An 18562-nucleotide genomic window follows, 5' to 3' on the forward strand; every position below is an offset into this window, starting at 1 on the left:
CCACAAAGGAAAAATAGTCACTAGAATGAGTTTAATGAATTAAACAGCAGATTAGACACAGCTGAAGAGACTGTAAAGTGAACTGGAAGATAAACCTGAGGAAACTGTCCAAAATGTAGTACAGAAAAATATGAACATTTATATTGTTTAAATAAGACATCTTATGAGTAGTTTGAACCTTAAAATGTCTTTCAGAAGATGAAGCAGTAAAGCTGGGTATTTGAGCCACTGTGTGTAAAAAGTGGTACTAGAATTGTATGGACAATATGGTAACCAGAAGCCACATGTTGCTACTGAGCATCTAGCATGTGGCTAGTATGACTTGAGGAGATGAATTTTAAATTATATTTACTTTTGGGCTTCCCTGGTGGCGCAGTGGTTGAGAGTCCGCCTGCCGATGCAGGGGACACGGGTTCGTGCCCCGATCCCGGAAGATCCCACATGCCGCGGAGCGGCTGGGCCCGCGAGCCATGGCCGCGGAGCCTGTGTGTCCGGAGCCTGTGCTCCGCAACGGGAGAGGCCACAGCAGTGAGAGGCCCGCGTACAGCAAAAAAAAAAAAAATTATATTTACTTTTAATTAAGTTAAAAACTTATACTTGATTCAATTATTAGAAAACTCTTAGTAGGTCTGTTTGGAACAACTTAGGCGTGTAAATCTACTTTGTGTGAAACAGATAAAATATTTGATGAAAATTTAGTGTCTGCATTGAGATGTGCTGTTAAGCGTAAAATATACACCAGATCTCAGACTTAGTATGAGAAAAGTAAAATATTAATTTTAAAAATAATTGAATGTTGAAAGAATATTTTGGATCATACGTTATTTATATTAATATCCCCCTTTTAATGTGGCCATTAGAAAATTAAGCATTATATATATGGCTCATGTATTTCTATTAGTGCTATACTAGAACACATACTTAAATACAAAATGTTTGAGATTTGAGTTAGTCCCTCAGATCTCAAAAATGCTGAAGGTTGGAGAGTAGGATGTGGGGAGCTAAAAAATCATCTGAAGACAGTTATTGCAGTTATAGGAAGCTGTAAAAGCAAAGGAGTTATCACTTTGTCACTAAAAATAAAGCCACTCTAAGGACTCTGGCTGCAAGTTGTGACTTCTTTAAGTTTCAGATAAAATTTCAGTGTTTAGATTGAGAAAATTGTTTGTATAGTTATGACTTTGAACATGGAAGGTGTACATATAAACATGTAAAATATATATCATTCACATACATGCATATAAATACATGCACACACACACACGTGTATATATTTTTGGTTAGCTAAATTTCTCTGAGTTTACACACTCTAAACAGTGTAGTTTCTGAAATACTCAAGATAAACTCAGACTCCACTAATTCTCATTCTTAGTGTGCATATCATCTGGGGAACTTACTAAAAGTGCTGACTTTGAACCAGGGAATGAATATACAGTATTTGTAAAATTGCAGTCTTTTGCTAATTAATTCATTTTATTTACCCACTGATCAAATAAATATTTGATAACATGAATTTTGAACCAGCTGCTAAGATGGAATCTTCTTTCCACTGGATCTTCTCTTCTTCTTCTTAGGTCCCTTAGTAATTGCCTTGTTTACACTGTATTTCATCAGTTATTTTATGATCAAGAAAGAATGCCGCCAATTAAACTATGACACATCATTGATTTTAAGACATAGCCCTATTTCAGAGATGTTAAAAATGTGAAAAACCTGCATCTTTGATGAAATATAGCATCAATGTTCCCTAGGTCTCACTTTGAGACCCAAAGTTAATACTGCTGATGGATATTTTGGCCTGGATGGCACTTGACACTTCCCTTCTCCATACCTGAATTCATTATGGTTTCCTCAACCAACCACTACTTTCTTCTGAATTCTGTATCTCAGTAAGTGACACCATCTCCAGGTGGTTCTCAGTCTACACTCTGAGAAACAGTATTCTTCAAGTAGAGTCTCTATAATTGTTGCTAGTGTTGCAATTCTTACAGCTACTATCCAAGGGTTTGCTATTTCATTGTCCATGTTTCCTTCCAGGTAATTAATAAACATGCTAAGGACATCAACCAGCCTCACAATGTATCCTCAAAAATCACTCTATACTGTTCTACTTAGAGAAGTGCCTGTTTGAGGCTACTCCCTGTTCCTTATCTTAAAACTGGCTCCCTATTTAGGACAACATATTCCCAGCCTGTGCTTCAGTATTGAAATATTCATTAAACCTTCACTAAAGCATCACTTTTATTCTAACTTTTAGGAAGGAAATCTGTCCTGGGTATGACAAAAGGGTTGCAGTGAGGAAAAGGAGCCAGATGGTAACCATTTAATTCCAGTCACAACATAATCTGGAAACTTTCTTATGCTGGAAAAGAACCCCACTCATTTGTATACTCTGAAATGGATACAATCATGACTCAGTGGCACCAAGTGAATAAATATGGACTGTGTTAAACTTAGTCTATGTGCTCTGAGGACACTGCCCTGTATTCTTGTCATTTATTTAGAATAAACCCTTTAATATACTATACTCACTTTTAAAGCATCACTTCTCCCCAGAAAATCAAAATGACCCATTTAAAATATGCAAATGTTTAACGTGGTGTCTCAGAGTTAAGACTTAAAAGGAGACTAAGAATGAAAATTTTGATAACACTTTCTACAAAAGTGCTTTATTTAAAAATACAGTCTTTTAAAAAAAAGCGACAACTTTTATATACAGTTCCTTAGTTTAGAAACAGTTAAAAACACAATAAAATAAACCCATATTTTGAAATTATGATTTGTAACATACACAATACTGGTGCTGAACAAGATAGTTCAAATGTATGATTAACTCTTTTTGTCCCATCATATTTCAGTAATTCACATTTGTTAAAACCAGTGGTTGGGACTAAAGAAAAGCTCCTGTCTGAATTTTTTCCTCTCCAGGAAATGGCAGGCACCCTTCCCAGCAGATAAAGAAATAGAAATGACAGCAGCTAGGCAGTGTATTCTTATTTCTTTGAGTGCCTGTGTGTCCAAAAATACATCTCTCCCACTTTTATTCTCTTTTTCTATTTTCTTCTTTGAAATTTATTTATATGTGGCTATAACACCTGGTCATCTATACCAGGTCTTTTTAAATTTAATGTTTAAAAATGGAAGTTCTAAGGGTACGGAGCATGAACTGCTCTTGATAGCACAGGACTCAGAGCTAATGATGTTCCTAGGATATCAACACTCAACGTGATTCTGGTCTCCAAGTCAGCACTCTGAGCAGCTATGAATCAATCTTTTACAGCATGGTATTGAAATATTTCATACTACATTCAAACATCTAACATAGATTTGTAAAAAAAACAGGAGAAATGGCTTGTCAAACTAAAGTGCTCTTGGTTACTATATTTAAGAGGCTATCTTGATTTCACAATCTGAAGTTGAAAAAAAATTTTTTTAACCAATCACAGTCCTGCTTCTCAAACTGGGAAACTTAGCCAACTTTCTGGAGTGTCAATTTTACCCAAAGATTTGGAAAGAAGTTTAAAATTTTTCTAATCTTAAAAAGTTTTATTGAATATATTCATAAGAAAAATCAGATTAATTTTATAGATAAAACATACAACTTCAAAGAAATTACAAGTTGACATTTTGAACGATGTCCTCACATCCAATCTCCTATGAGGAGTATTTCAGTAGTAACAACTGTGAAGAGGTGAGTGACCTAAGAGACCCTGATTTCTGAAAGTTTAGCCAGGTCCTTATTGGACAGTAAATACAAATACAGTTCAAAGTCTTGATTCATCCTCTTGAGTTCCATCTTCAAAAATAATGTAATTCTCTAATTATATACAATCCTGTCTATACTGATCAAGAAGAAAGTCAAGGAAAGAACGCTGGACTGATTTTTATTTTACACTGTTTAATAATTAGAGGAATGCTGCAGTCAGAGAAGATTGCTGGCTTACAACTAAACAGACACAACATACGTCATAAAAAATAGTGGAACTCCTGAATCCGAAAGATTAGAACTTGACCCACTGAAAATAATGGGAACAATAACTGTGGGTGGTTTTATCCGTCTTTCAGATTCACATTAAATTATACCATCCCTGTTCTTCCCTTTTTGTTAGAGGTAATCCACTAGGGATTCCTTCTTAGCTCTAAAGGGATCCTTTCAGTACGTCATGGGGGTAAACCCAAACTGCCTGCCAAAAATTAACTACTTGTCAAATATAAAGTTAATGGTCATTCTCTGTATAAATAACAAAATGAAGTTGCCAATGAAATTATATGAGCCAAATTTACAAAGTTTTTTTCTTTTTAAACAATGGTTCAACTTCATAAGGCCACGTAAGCAAATCATAATCTGTAAATCAAGTTGTCATTTAACACATTTAATAATTAAATATAGTTAAATATGATATTGGATCAAAAATGATCCCAGATAGTATAAGGATTAATCCCATTAATCCCATTAATCCCACAATTTAATGAGACCATCCCAACCACAAGTTATGACTTTAGATGTTTCATGAGGATGCCACACTGCACCTATACACACTTTATCATGAGCTTTGAATCTACTGTAGAGTTTTGTGGTCTTCCAGTCCCAGATGTTTAATTTTCCATTTCCATCTCCTGAAATCACATAGCTTGAGAAGAATGAGAAGAAAAATAAATTCAAATTATTCAAGCACCTTAAACTGGTAAAGTCGGTGAGGAACAGAGAAAGAATTTATCTTTTTCACCTTAACAAAAAAATCACTGTGATTATATAATACTTAGAATAATAAGGTAGAGTATAAAGCAGTCTATAATTTAAACTTCTATCAAAAAACCTCCCCACTGAGTGACCAATCTAAGAGTGAAAAATTATTTTTAACTTGGAAGATTGGGAGAGCCAGGGGCCACAGTGAATGCGGTATCACAATCACTCTCTAGACAGTCAGAAACAGTGTAAGGGAACCAATTTCATACAGAGCCGGCAAACACATGTAGACCCATTCAACTATAGTGGACTCTACCACCTTCATAACTATTTTTGGCTCCAACAGCTTCTGAATATATCCAAGATTCACTCAGAGGTAGGAGTCTAAATCCCAATTACCAGGCTAAACATACAAGTTTCTAGGGATTTCTAAATTAGTGATACCCATATATTTTAGCTAACAATAGGGGAATGAATGCAGAGTTTCACTCTTAGGAAGGCTATAGGCTTCACAAATCTAGTGTGACCAGAAGATGGATTTGAGGTTTCAGCACAGAAAAGCTGTAGTGAAACTGTTAACTTCAACCCTACAATACAGGATTAATTCTTCTGGTGCTCATTCAATCACAGTAATATAGAGATTACAGTCCTCCCAGCCTTGCTTAGAAACGCAGAAAGAAAGTAAGACATAGCCTATAAAGACAGGGATTCACTATGTGGTTAAAGGGCACAGAACTAAACAATATAAAGAGACAGACTGAAGAACTTAAAAAAAAAGCCAAATGTAGCTGTCTTAATTTGTTCTTGCCTTTTATCTGGCATTTTGACAATCTGAACAGTTCTCATACAATTACATATATAAAAGTGATTTGTACAGTGTTATTTGTATAGCAGTAGTTTATATCATTATATATGAATATGGAAATACATGAGAAGGTTTAAACTTACCTCATGTCTGGTGAAAAGTCTACCTGACACGCATAGCCTGCTACCATATGGCCTTTAAAAATTTTTTTCTTATTTAATCTAAATCTGTTCTGTGCTCCAAAAATTAAGATTTGGTTGTCCATTGATTGGCACGCTAGCCATTTCCCTGTAAATTTAATAAATGAGACATTTTAGAGGAAGACTAAAAATTTTAAAAAGACTTTATTTAAATATGTTCAGTCAGTAATATTATTTTGTTCCCAACTACTTCATAATAGTAGGAAAATTAATTTACCATACCACCTGTAAAGTGTTACAAATTTGTTGCTGGTGAGAGGTATTTATATATAAAGTAATGGATTTTGCTCATACAATCATATCATTTAGCACTTTTCCTATAAAAGCTTTTTTGTTTGTTTAAATTAGGATATACAAAAACTCTGAGTTTAGCGTTAATAAAACTAAATTTTATGAAATGAAATTAATTTGTAGTAAGTATAAACAATAGAACCATGGAGAGAAAGAGACTTATTTATGTTAATTATAGAAAGAGGAAAGATAAACTCCAGGTGAGAAAACCTAGGATTATTAAATAAAACTGTACAAAGAAAGATATGACTAAAAAAATTCTAGTAACTTGTTGTGGGCCACACTGCTTTTTAAAAAAATTTTTATTGAAGTATAGTTGATTTACAGTGTTGTGTTTAATTTCTGTTGTATAGCAAAGTGACTCAGTTATACAGATATATATTCTTTTTATATTCTTTTCTATTCTGGTTTATTACAGGATATTGAATATAGTTCCCAGTGCTATACAGTAGGACCTTGTTGTTTATCCATTTTGTATATAATAGTTTGCATCTGCTCATCCCAAACTCCCAGTTCCCCCTACCCCAACCTCCCCTCCCCCCTCCCCCGGCCACCACAAGTCTATTCTCTATATGTGTTAAGTCTGTTTCTGTTTCACAGATATGTTCATTTGTGTCGTATTTTAGATTCCACATATAAGTGATATCATATAGTATTTTTCTTTCTCTTTCTGACTTACTCCACTTAGTATGATAATCTCTAGGTCCATCCATTGTGCTGTAAATGGCATTATTTCATTCTTTTTTATGGCTGAGTAATATTCCATTGTATATATGTATCACATCTTCTTTATCCATTAATCTGTCAGTGGACATTTAGGTTGTTTCCATGTCTTGGCTATTGTAAACAGTGCTGCTATGAACTAAGGGTGCATGTATCTTTTCGAATTATAGTTTTCTCTGGTTATATGCCCAGGAGTGGGATTGCTGAATCATATGGCAACTCTATTTTTAGTTTTTTAAGGAACCTCCATACTGTTTTCCTTAGTATGGCTAAGGAAACTGGCTGCACCAATTTACATTCCCACCAGCAGTGTAAGAGGGTTCCCTTTTCTCCACACCCTCTCTAGCATTTATTATTTGTAGACTTTTTAAAGACAGCCATTCTGACTGGTGTGAGGTGGTACCTCATTGTAGTTTTGATTTGCATTTCTCTAATTAGCAATGATGAGCATCTTTTCATGTGCCTACTGGCCATCTGTATGTCTTCTTTGGATAAATGTCTATTTAGGTCTTCTGCCCATTTTTCAGTTTGGGCCACCTTGCTTTTATCTACCCAGGATTCACCAAAGCCACTAGAGTCTTAACTGCAGAGTCTTTACATCCTATATATTTGTAAACATGATTAACTAAGGGATGACCCTAACAATGCTCACAGTCTGACTGGGTAAATGGCCTGTTCAAGATGGGCACAGTATTTGTAATGGATGGTTTAAAAATACACTATATGAAATTCAGGTGCACAGTGACAAATGTGACTGTATACAATATAGTTATTATCAGAACAGCACCCAGTGAGGTTGCTCTTCTCATAAAAATCATAGGGCATTTGACAAATGATCACTGATTTGCCTGTGGCAGATGCCCCGACTAGAAGAGCAAACTCTTTCTTGTCCCCTCTTCTTTGCCCTATACTCACAGTAGCTCTTGAGTTCACAATGCTGCCCAAATATCAGATCCTCCACTTTAATATCTTCATGTAGAATTATATCAGTATATTTGTAGTACTTGTACTTAAAAGGCAATGAATTATTAAATAGAAAACGGTATTAGACTTATCTTTTTAATTTTTGCCTGAAAAAATCTTTTACAGTAAATTGCTAAGGTGTTCTCTATGAGGAACCAGAAAAAAATTTCCTATTCCCTGAAAGAAAAAGAGCTCACAGTAAATCATTAAATGAGCTGTTGAACATGATTCTGTTGGAAGGATAATTATATATATATAAAAAAAAATCCTGATTCTCAGATGGAAATCCTTAGATGCTCAGGCAATGTTAGTTGCAAATCATCATTTCTTTCATATTTACCTTTTTAAAAAAACAAGAGAATGGGTGAGGTGACTCACATATGAAAACCAGTGATTATTTCTAATATTGAAAAGATTTCCTTATATAAGTATGGCACTGTGACAGACTTGCCCTAGGAGGGAATGGCCAAGGCTCTTTTGAAAACAGAGCTCATTTTAAAACACTATCTACTAACTTACCATTTGGAGACAAAGTCACTGCAGGCATTGAGTGCATGCTGGGTTCTGCTATATACTTGAAATCCACAGGGATATCCCTAAAAATTAAAAATAGCATATCAGAATAGTAATTTTTTAAAGTACTTTTATAAGAATAATCTCTGAAACAAAAGAGATGCTCTTGAAATTATATATTTAATAAACCTTTCATGAAACTTCCTGGGGGAAGGAAAACCACAAAATGACATTCTATTGATTATTATAAAGCTTTTACTTTACAAATGACTTTCCATGATAATTACAAGTGTCAGTGATTTAGTTTTCTATCTCTATTTGATTTAAACTTTGGCCTTTATGTTAAAAAAAAATCTGTTACTATAAGTTCTTTAATAATGAACTCATCTAAAAATGTACCATGGTAGGCAGTAGCAAGATGTCTGAGGCAAGCCTACAAGGAAGTATTCTTATTTTACCTGCCAGTCAACCATAACTTGTTACTCTGCAAGCAGGTGAGAGTGCTAAAGAGCTTTCAGCAATGCAAGTAGATAGATGGTAGGCAAAGATGTACAGGGATCTGCAAGCAGGTCGAGCCCACCCAGATGGGTAAGGGATGGGTAAGGTAGATTAAGTGCTTGGTACCTGGACATCTTCTATTTTCAGCTTATTTGTAAAGTATCCCAAATGTGTACAGTGTAGGAGAAAAAGCATTAAAATTTTTTTCTTGTGAGTGATACAAAAGATAAAACAAAAACAACGAAAATCCAAAACTAGTCACCTAAATCTAGACGCATCCAAAATTGTGTCTTTTCATTTTTAATATTCTCCATGATAAAAAAATTCTTTACTAATTCTGAAGAATTTTGGTCCTTCAGAGACCATGAGACATCAGTATTGTTTTTTATAGAGTAATGTGTGGGAAATGTAATCTGATGAATAATACAGACTATAAAGCACCAATTTCAATTTCAAACCATGGTTCAAGTTCAAAGACTTTGATTAATTAGAACAATAACAATAATAATAATTTGCCTTTTAAGTAAGCATCTTCTCTAACCATCTATCTATCAACCCAGAAGAAGAAGCAAATGATTGGAAAAAACTCTATCAGAGTCTTGGTTGGAGGAAAACATTTTCAGGTATAACCTGAAGAACAGTATCATTTATCAAATCTCCAACCCTTTAATACCTCTAAGGTACCAGTGAGAACTGACATTCAGAATGACCCAAATGTATTGAGAAGAGCCTCAACCTTAAAAAGGTTCAACTACTTTTCCCTTCTCATTATTAGTGGCTGATAATTTTATAACATGAATTAAAAAATAAGAGCATTTTCTAAATTAAGTTAATGATAGTTCAGGTTCATATCAATCAATGGTTTACTAAAATTTAAACAGACCCCTTACTTCAAGGACTCTTGGTGCAATGAGCTCTATAACATGAAAAGAATCTGAACACCTGTGAACTTCATAATTGCTAGTAAAAATGCTAGGCATAGTTCTATTTAATAAACATAATACTATATTCTAATTAGAAATTGTAAATCAGTATAATAAGCTAGTAACTTATGTTACAAATAATCTTCAGTCTGGAAATGAGATCATCAAACAAACAAACAAACAAACAAAAAAACCTTACCAAAACCTATGAAATTTTAAAGATAAAAGATAGACATTAGTGCCAACCACTGTAAAATTTTCTTTTAAAAACATTTTAAGAAAAATAAATGCTTTGGGGAGAAAACATGCCTATGATATCTCATGAATTTAGAATTTAGGCAGTTAGGATACCACAGGATGCTCAATATCTAATTACAATCTCCTATTCTTCTTTAAAACTGTATAATAGTTTGTATAGTATTGTTTAAGAAAACCAAGGTTCCTTTGGGTAAACCTGGAGGGTGGGTGTTATGCTAAGTGAAATAAGTCAGACAAATACTGCATGGTATCACTTATTTGTGCAGTCTTTAAAAAAAAAAGTCAAACTCATAAAAATAGAGAGTGGAATAGTGGCTGCCAGGGGCTGGGTGGAGGGGTGGGCAGGGAATTAGGCAAAGCTAGTAAAAGGGTACAAACTTTTTTTTTTTTTTTTGCAGTACGTGGGCCTCTCACTGTTGTGGCCTCTCCCGTTGCGGAGCACAGGCTCCGGACACGCAGGCTCAGTGGCCATGGCTCACGGGCCCAGCCGCCCCGCGGCACGTGGGATCTTCCCGGACCGCGGCACGAACCCGTGTCTCCTGCATCGGCAGGCGGACTCTCAACCACTGCGCCACCAGGGAAGCCCGGGTACAAACTTTTATCTGTAAGATTAATAAGGTCTGAGGTTCTAGTGTATACACCATGGTGGCTATAGTTGATAATACTGTATTGCATTACTGAAATTTGCTAGGAGAGTAGAACGTAAGTGTTCTCACCAAACAAAAAAGTAAATATGTGAGGTGATAGATATGTTAATTAAGGGTTAATGAATTATTTCACACTGTATATGTATATCAAATCATTATGTTGTACACTTTAAATACATTACAATTTTATTTATACCTCAGTTTTAATTATACCTCAATAAAACTGGGGAGAAAAAGAAAAAAAAAAGGGCCTCCCTGGTGGCGCAGTGGTTAAGAGTCCGCCTGCCGATGCAGGGGATACGGGTTCGTGCCCCGGTCTGGGAGGATCCCACATGCCGCGGAGCGGCTGGGCCCGTGAGCCATGGCCGCTGGGCCTGCGCGTCCGGAGCCTGTGCTCCGCAACGGGAGAGGCCACAACAGTGAGAGGCCCGCATACCGCAAAAAGAAAAAAAAAAAAAAAAGAAAAGAAAAAAAAATCTTTGGAGTGGCTTCCCTGGTGGCGCAATGGTTAAGAATCTGCCTGCCAATGCAGGGGACATGGTTTCGAGCCCTGGTCTGGGAAGATCCCACTTGGCACGCAAGTAGAGAAAGCCTGCGCACAGCAACGAAGACCCAATGCAGCCAAAAATAAATAAATAAAATAAGTAAATTTATTAATAAAAACAAAAAAATGTTTGGAATCAGTTTGATCTGAGTTTGAATTCTGGCTCTTTTGTTTCTCGTGGAACCTTGGGCAAATTACTTAATCTATCTCAGTTGCCTTATCTATAAAACAGGAATAGGAAATACACCTATCTCGTAAGATTACTTGCCCATTAAATGAAATAGTTCATGTAAAATGCTTAGTGTGCCTGGGACATAGAAAGAGCTCAATAAATGTAACATCATTAATAATTACGACAATGATTTCCTTAGATATTCAGTGCATACTACATGCCAGGCACTGTGCTGGTGTTGAAGACAGATGGAGAGTTTGACTGACACAGTTCTTTCTCTCATGATTAAGAACTCGTCAGGATGCAACACTGTAAATCAACTATACTTCAAAAAAAATTAAAAATAAAAAAAGAACTCATCAGGGAAGAGAACAAATAAGAACTAAAAAGCTGTGAGAAGCAAAGGTTGTCTGTGGGACAATAGAGAAGATGCCTAATCTCATGTGAGGATTGGTCAGGAAGGCTCTAATAGCAAGTGAGAATTAAACTAAAATCTACAGGATGTCATCATTTATAATGGAACAGTATCATGAGTCTTAGGAGTATTTCTTAAGCTCTGAGAAGGAAAAAAAGAAACATGATCATTTAATCAAAATATTTTACTGACCAATGCTCTAATTTAGAAAACATACACAAGTGTTCTAAAAGCCCTGTAACTGGTGCATCATTCAAACATTTACCAATTTCTTTTATACTACTTCACATTTTCAAATGGAGCCGAAAATATCTGATAGAAACACCTGAAAGTTTAAGAATAATCAAACTGTTAAAATACATAAAACAAAACAGCTATACGTATGCTAAACTATCTAGCTTGTTGTGCAAATGGTCTATATGGCTCATATAAAACTATATCCTTATCAGGTCCTCTGCATGTAACATCATTTCTGAAGTAGGAGAGATCTTAGTTATAAGATAGTCTCAAACCATGGACATTAAGAATGATGTTAAGACTATGTATAAAGTACAGTCAACTCTCCATTAATTGGGGGTAATTTGGAGGGGTATACTGGTGATGGGAGAAACAGCAGTTAAATTACATTAAATCTTCAGTTACCCAAACTGTCCTGACAATGGTTAGGGACGTGCTCAGGTCCCCAAACAGACTGAGTTTCAGGAGGAAACTACTGCTTCAAGGTTTCTCACTTCCTACAGCTGAACAACTTCTGGGGGTAGGGAGATAGTTTCTAGTCCCCACAAGGCTGTAACCACAGTTGAGTTGTGCCTTATAATTGACTATCAAAACAAGCTGGGTTCCAATCAGACATTAACTCTAACAAAAAGATTATTATGCATTGCTTTGAAAATCAACTATAAAACATGATCTATGATAGATACTTAGTGAAATTAGCTTTAGTATTTCTTGACTTTAGAAAAGTGTTTTTTTCTCTAGGAAAGCAAAATTAAGCAATATATTCTGATTATACTCTACAAGTAAAACATTATGGGCTATGAACAGCAGGACACAGGGGTGATGACATGGGGCAATTTTCAGTACTGAATAATCAGAAAATCAAGAGATTTAAAAAATATTTTCTTCGGGTTGGTTCTAAGGCTAGGATGTTATGCTCAATCCCTAGCATAAGCAACACAGTCTATACGTGTGTGACCCCTACTTTTCGTCAGTCATTTTGCAAAGATGAATAAGATACCCAATAAAGAATGTAAGATGGCACTATATAAGCTTTTTTACTAGTGCAAGAAAAAGGACTCAAAATACATATTCTTTAGATAGATTATCTAAAGACTATGAAAAGTAGCATGTTTAAATTTTTATTTTCATATTCTAGATACCTAAATAGTTAAACCAGTTTGACTGACAGGCCAGAGATCACAGTGGTGAAAATATTCAGATTTTTGAATATTATCAGGCTTTATCTTTCACTACAAAATTTTAAATTGTTTGCTTTATATTAATTAGATCTTCTACTGATAAAAACTCACCATTCCCAAACTCTTAGGCTCTTATCATCAGATGTGCTCACAAATCTCCTATTCTCATCAACAAAAACAATGGTGTTGACAGCTCCCAAATGCCGATCATATTCCTGTACAATTTCTCCACTTCGAATGTCCCACTGTATATCAAATAAGAGAAATGGCAAAGAGCAGATTTATGAAAACAAAGATCATAACTGTGGAAAATGGAGAAGGAAAAAAGATCTCCAAAATCGTGTTTTTATAGATCTACTGCTTCCAAGACTAGAGCATCAGCACTCCCTAGAAGTAGCAAACATTAAACAAGTTAATATTCCTTATTCTAGCCCCTCATACAGTGTAAAGCTCAGGAATCTTAATAAAAATATTGTGAGAAGACTTACTTGCACAATCTTTTTATCAGACATCCCAGCCACAAAGAGATTTTGCTTATCTTCATCAGGATTAAATTTGACACAATAGGGTACTTTTCGGTTTGTAAATCTTGATATACACTGTCCTAAAACCAAAGACCCAAATTAAAGTAGGTAAAATAAATTTGACCATTTAAAGATAACCCTGGGATTAAGATCTAGAGATGATTTGCTAATACATTTTGAGGAATGGCAACCTGCTTGTTCTTTACTGTAAACTACATTGTTCCTTTTCATGGATTTTTAATGATTAAAAATAGTATATTCAAGGGGCTTCCCTGGTGGCGCAGTGGTTGAGAGTCCGCCTGCCGATGCAGGGGACACGGGTTCGTGCCCCGGTCTGGGAAGATCCTACATGCCACGGAGCGGCTGGGCCTGTGAGCCACGGCCGCTGAGCCTGCGCGTCCAGAGCCTGTGCTCCGCAACGGGAGAGGCCACAACAGTGAGAGGCCCGTACCGCAAAAAAAAAAAAAAAATAGTATATTCAAAAGTAAATCTGTATCATCAATTGCAGAGCAGATAAAGTTCTCCAGGTACAATATGCAGCTAGAGGTGCTTCCCTGGTGGCGCAGTGGTTGAGAATCCGCCTGCCAATGCAGAGGACACGGGTTCGAGCCCTGGTCCAGGGGGATCCCACATGCCGCGGAGCAACTAAGCCCGTGCACCACAACTGCTGAGCCTGCGCTCTGGAGCCTGCGAGCCACAACTACTGAAGCCTGCACGCCTAGAGCCTGTGCTCTGCAGCGGGAGAGGCCACCACAATGAGAGGCCTGCGCCCCGCAGCAAAGAGTAGCCCCCGCTCACTGCAGCTAGGGAAGGCCCACGTACAGCGGCGAAGACCCAGTGCAGCCAAAAATTAAATAAATGAATAAATAAATAAATTTATTTTACAAATGCAGCTAGAGTTGAGGACCATTGCCAAAGAGGTTAAGAGTATGGGCTTTGGCATTACAGAGACCTTGGTTTGAACCCAATTCGACCATTACTAGCTGTGTGACCCTAGAAAAGTTACCTCTTAAGCTTCAGTTTCCTCATCTATAACAATAATAGTATTTAATCTCATAGTGATATTTTAAGGATTGACAAAGATACTGCAATATAAGTACTTAGTACAATGCCTGGTAAACAGTGTTCAATAACTATTACCTATTTTCTTTATCCTTAAAACTCAGTAGGATGAAAGACGGTTCTCTAATTATATAAAATTATACTAGCCACAATGTGCTGATGTAATCAATATGTCTGTGAATATATAAAACCAAGCTGCCCGTGGAAGTTTAGACCTACATTTTAACCAATTGGGGCAATTAAATTTAATTCTGCTCATCAGGTATTTATTGTGCTTCTATGTTGTACAATGCAGTGTGCTAGGTTATGTAGGGGAACAAAAAGATCAATTAAATAGTCTACAGAAATTTTTAAATTTCCTTGTCTATCAATATATTTGCTTTATAAATTGTAAATATTTGGTGGAAAAGAAATTTCACAGTAAAAGAGCTACTTATATAGCTGAGTTTTAACTCTACAAACATTTTGTGATATTAGCTGATAGTCAGTGATACGAGAATCAGCAGTTAGGGAAGGTACCATTTTACCACAAAAGACCACTCACATTGTTTCATTTAAAAACACTATAATTTATAAGGTAAACAGATGTTAGTATAAGTGAGCTCTTACCTGTCTCAGTGTCCCACAGCTTAAGATACCTGTCATAAGCTGCACTGAGGAACTGTGTTCCTGCAGTATTAAAGCAGATGTCCCTAACAGCTTTACTGTGACCTAAAGGCAGAGACAATAGAAATGGAGGTGAGGTGAAGTATGTTCTTTTAAAATATAAGCACCATAAGAGAAACAGCACTAAACAGTATTTTTCAAGCCATGCTGTGAGTCAAAATCACTGGAACCCCACATGCTGATTTACTGACTCAGAATATGTTATGTGTGGGCTTGGGAATGCAGGTGGTTTTTTTCCCCTTTGAAAAGCTCCTCTGGTGATTCTGATGCATAAAATTTAGGTAAGAACCAAGAGAAAAATGTAACTTTGTTTTAAAAAGTCTCTCATGCACTCTCTTAATATGTAATACATACAGCTGATGACTAAACAGTCAAAAGAATTTAAGGAAATATAATAGTCCAATTATTGCCAATGAAAGAGAAATGGCTGGTGACGCTTTGAAGATTTACTCTGAGATTACTTGCCAAGCTGGAAGTGAAAACAAAGTGACCTAAACCTAAAGTTCATGAAGTTGTGGCCTTTGTTCAATAATTGTCTATTTCTGTGATCACATTCCCAAATTTCATAGAAATGGATTCAGAATCCCAGAGACTAAACCTTTTTGAAAACAAATATTAACTATCATTTAGTTTTAAAATGGCATTTGACAATAAATTAATGTTAAGGTGCTTTCCTTGGAAATCAATCTTGCCCGACCAGTGAACTCTTCTGAAAGTTACAGAGGCAAATAAAATATGATTAAATGAAAGCAGAAACTTTCCTACTTTTTACCATCCCACCATGACAAAGACTGCCAAGCACAATTGTGCAAAATGTGCATGGCACAAATTGTCAGCCGTACCCAGGGGTCCTGAACCACTACCACCGATGACCTCCAGTCATGGCAATTAGGCATTCTTTTGTACAGCAGGAGTCCCAGTCAGAGCTGCTATCATCTTTCTAAGTAGGAAATTTTCAGTTTTCCACTGAAAAACTGCCAGTGCAGGGGAGACAGATGGGGACCAAATCCCCTATGTCGCAGGAGACATTTTGTTCCCTGTACACTGCTGAGAGCCTTCCCACAAGTCTTCTGGGCTGCCCTGGCATCTCGGGCCATATTTATTTGTGCAGTGAGACCCTAAAATCGTGACAAAGCACTGCCAAATGGACCCCCACTTAAATCTAAAAACAGAGCCAATATAATTCACACAAATACCATTTCAATTTGGTACAGTTAAATTTCAAAACATAACTAGCCTTCACACAAAATCTGACAAAGACAATAAACTAGTATCTACCAACAAGGCTAGTCTACCACAAAGCTGTCCTCTTTTTGGCTTCCTTCAAGGAATTCTCTCAACCTTAACTCTTTATCTGTTTTTGTTGCCAATTCCCAACCTCTCTGCAAAGCTCAGCATCTGGCTATCTAATTGCTTACTGGACATTTTATCTCAATATCTCAGAGGCAGCTCAAATTCCATTAGTCTGAAATCTCATCATCTTCCTATGATGAGTAGCACCACCATTCTTCCAGCCACCTGAGAGTCACTCTAGATTCCTGCCTCACTCTTATCACTCACTTGCTAACTAAGTCCCATTGGTTTTAACTCTTGATTGTTTCTTTCCTCTCTCTCTGCTGCTTTAGTTCAGGCTCTCATTATCTCTAATCCAGACCAATGAAATAACCTTGTAAATCACTTTCTTGCCTCCAGGCCTGCCCCACCAAAGCATCCTCCATACTGCCACTGTGATCTCTGTAAACTTCAAATCTGATCACGTTGCTTTCCTGCAAGAACAGTTCAGTGGTTGGCTTCCCAAGGCCCCCAGGATAGTCTAAAGGTCTTCCATACTCTGCCCTCCTCTACTGCTTTCTCCACTGTCATCTCTTACTATATCCCTCAGGCTAACAATTCTGAAGTAGAAGTGGTTCCCTCAAAGCAGTATGCTTTCTCATTCCACTCTTGCTTTAGCTTCTGCTGCTCTCTCTTCCTAGTTCTTTCTGTCTACATGGGGAGACTTACCCCTCCTTCAAGACTCAGCTCAAGTCTATGAAGGCTTTCCTTCATATCAGTGTAGTAAAATTACTGTTAATGTTGTTATTGTAGTTTAAAAAGTCTTTCCAAACAGATTTATAGCCAGAGAGAAAAGAAGTCTTACCAATAAATGTTCGCAGACAGCGCCTGTCTCCATAAACCTCCCATAGCTGGAGAAAAAACAACACACAGAAACATTAAATTTAATACAAGACTTTGATAAAATGACAACTATCAATCACTAACAATAGTCGTATGCCAGCTATGTATGTGCATATCTGTGTGTGTACAGGTTATTTAACCAAAGGCATTACATATCATTAAACATATTATTCAGTGCTGTTAGTGATTTGCACTATTTGGACTACACACATACGCATGTGCACACACATACACACACACTTTAAAGCTAAACTCTGAAATCGAGAACTTAGATGGAGCTTATACAGGTGGTTTTCATGAATTTATATATTATATATTTTACTTTATATATTGCTACTACCCATGAATTATTTACAAAGAATAAAATTTTCATGAGTCAAATTTCCAAGACTCAAGAGCACTATAGGGTTGATATTTATTGACCAGTATAATGATCCAGACACAGAAGACATAAAAAAGGTAAAAACCATGCTTCCAGATTTAAGTTTTTAAAAGGCTTTCCCATATTCGAATTGACATGTATTGGCAAGTGAGTTTTTCTACCACACATTCTACAGCTGAACATCAACTAAAGTTGGACCTTCCCAAGACTATAAAAAGTGTAAGAAGAGGCTGGGAGCAATTCTGCTACTAGCATTTAGAAGAAAAAGGGTGAATTACATTATCTGCTCTCTAAAAATGGGTTTTCTATCACATGTCCTCTCTACCTTTAAGGTACTAAGGAACAAATGAACTCAGTTACATATCTAAAACCTCAATAAAAATGCATTATTGGTGATTAAATACTTATGTGCCTAAAGCCATGTGATTGATTATGTCCTAATCAGCTATTTAAGCTTACAAAGAGCCTAGCCAAGGGCTTCCCTGGTGGCGCAGTGGTTAGGAATCCACCTGCCAATGCAGGGGACACACGTTCATGCCCTGGTCTGGGAGGATCCCACATGCCACGGAGCAACTAAGCCTGTGCACCACAACTGCTGAGCCTGTGCTCTAGAGCCCGTGAGCCACAACTACTGAGCTTGTGTGCCACAACTACTGAAGCCCGTGCGCCTAGAGCCCGTGCTCCGCAACAAGAGAA

General features: G+C 36.6%; 1 protein-coding gene across 1 annotated transcript in view; it reads right to left on the reverse strand.

Moving 5' to 3' along the window:
* Positions 1 to 2728: 2728 nt before the first annotated feature.
* CDC40 (cell division cycle 40) overlaps positions 2729 to 18562 on the reverse strand; it is a 49588-nt gene continuing 33754 nt past the window's right edge. The window contains exons 9-15 of the mRNA XM_060114593.1: positions 17447 to 17492; positions 15253 to 15354; positions 13546 to 13661; positions 13169 to 13302; positions 8189 to 8265; positions 5636 to 5780; positions 2729 to 4631 (exon numbers count right to left, since the gene is read on the reverse strand). Coding sequence (XP_059970576.1) covers positions 4454 to 4631; positions 5636 to 5780; positions 8189 to 8265; positions 13169 to 13302; positions 13546 to 13661; positions 15253 to 15354; positions 17447 to 17492 — 798 coding nt within the window. The 3' untranslated portion in view covers positions 2729 to 4453. The remainder of the gene's footprint in view (positions 4632 to 5635; positions 5781 to 8188; positions 8266 to 13168; positions 13303 to 13545; positions 13662 to 15252; positions 15355 to 17446; positions 17493 to 18562) is intronic.

The sequence above is a fragment of the Mesoplodon densirostris genome, chromosome 12 (genome assembly GCF_025265405.1).
Source record: "Mesoplodon densirostris isolate mMesDen1 chromosome 12, mMesDen1 primary haplotype, whole genome shotgun sequence".
NCBI lineage: Eukaryota > Metazoa > Chordata > Mammalia > Artiodactyla > Ziphiidae > Mesoplodon > Mesoplodon densirostris.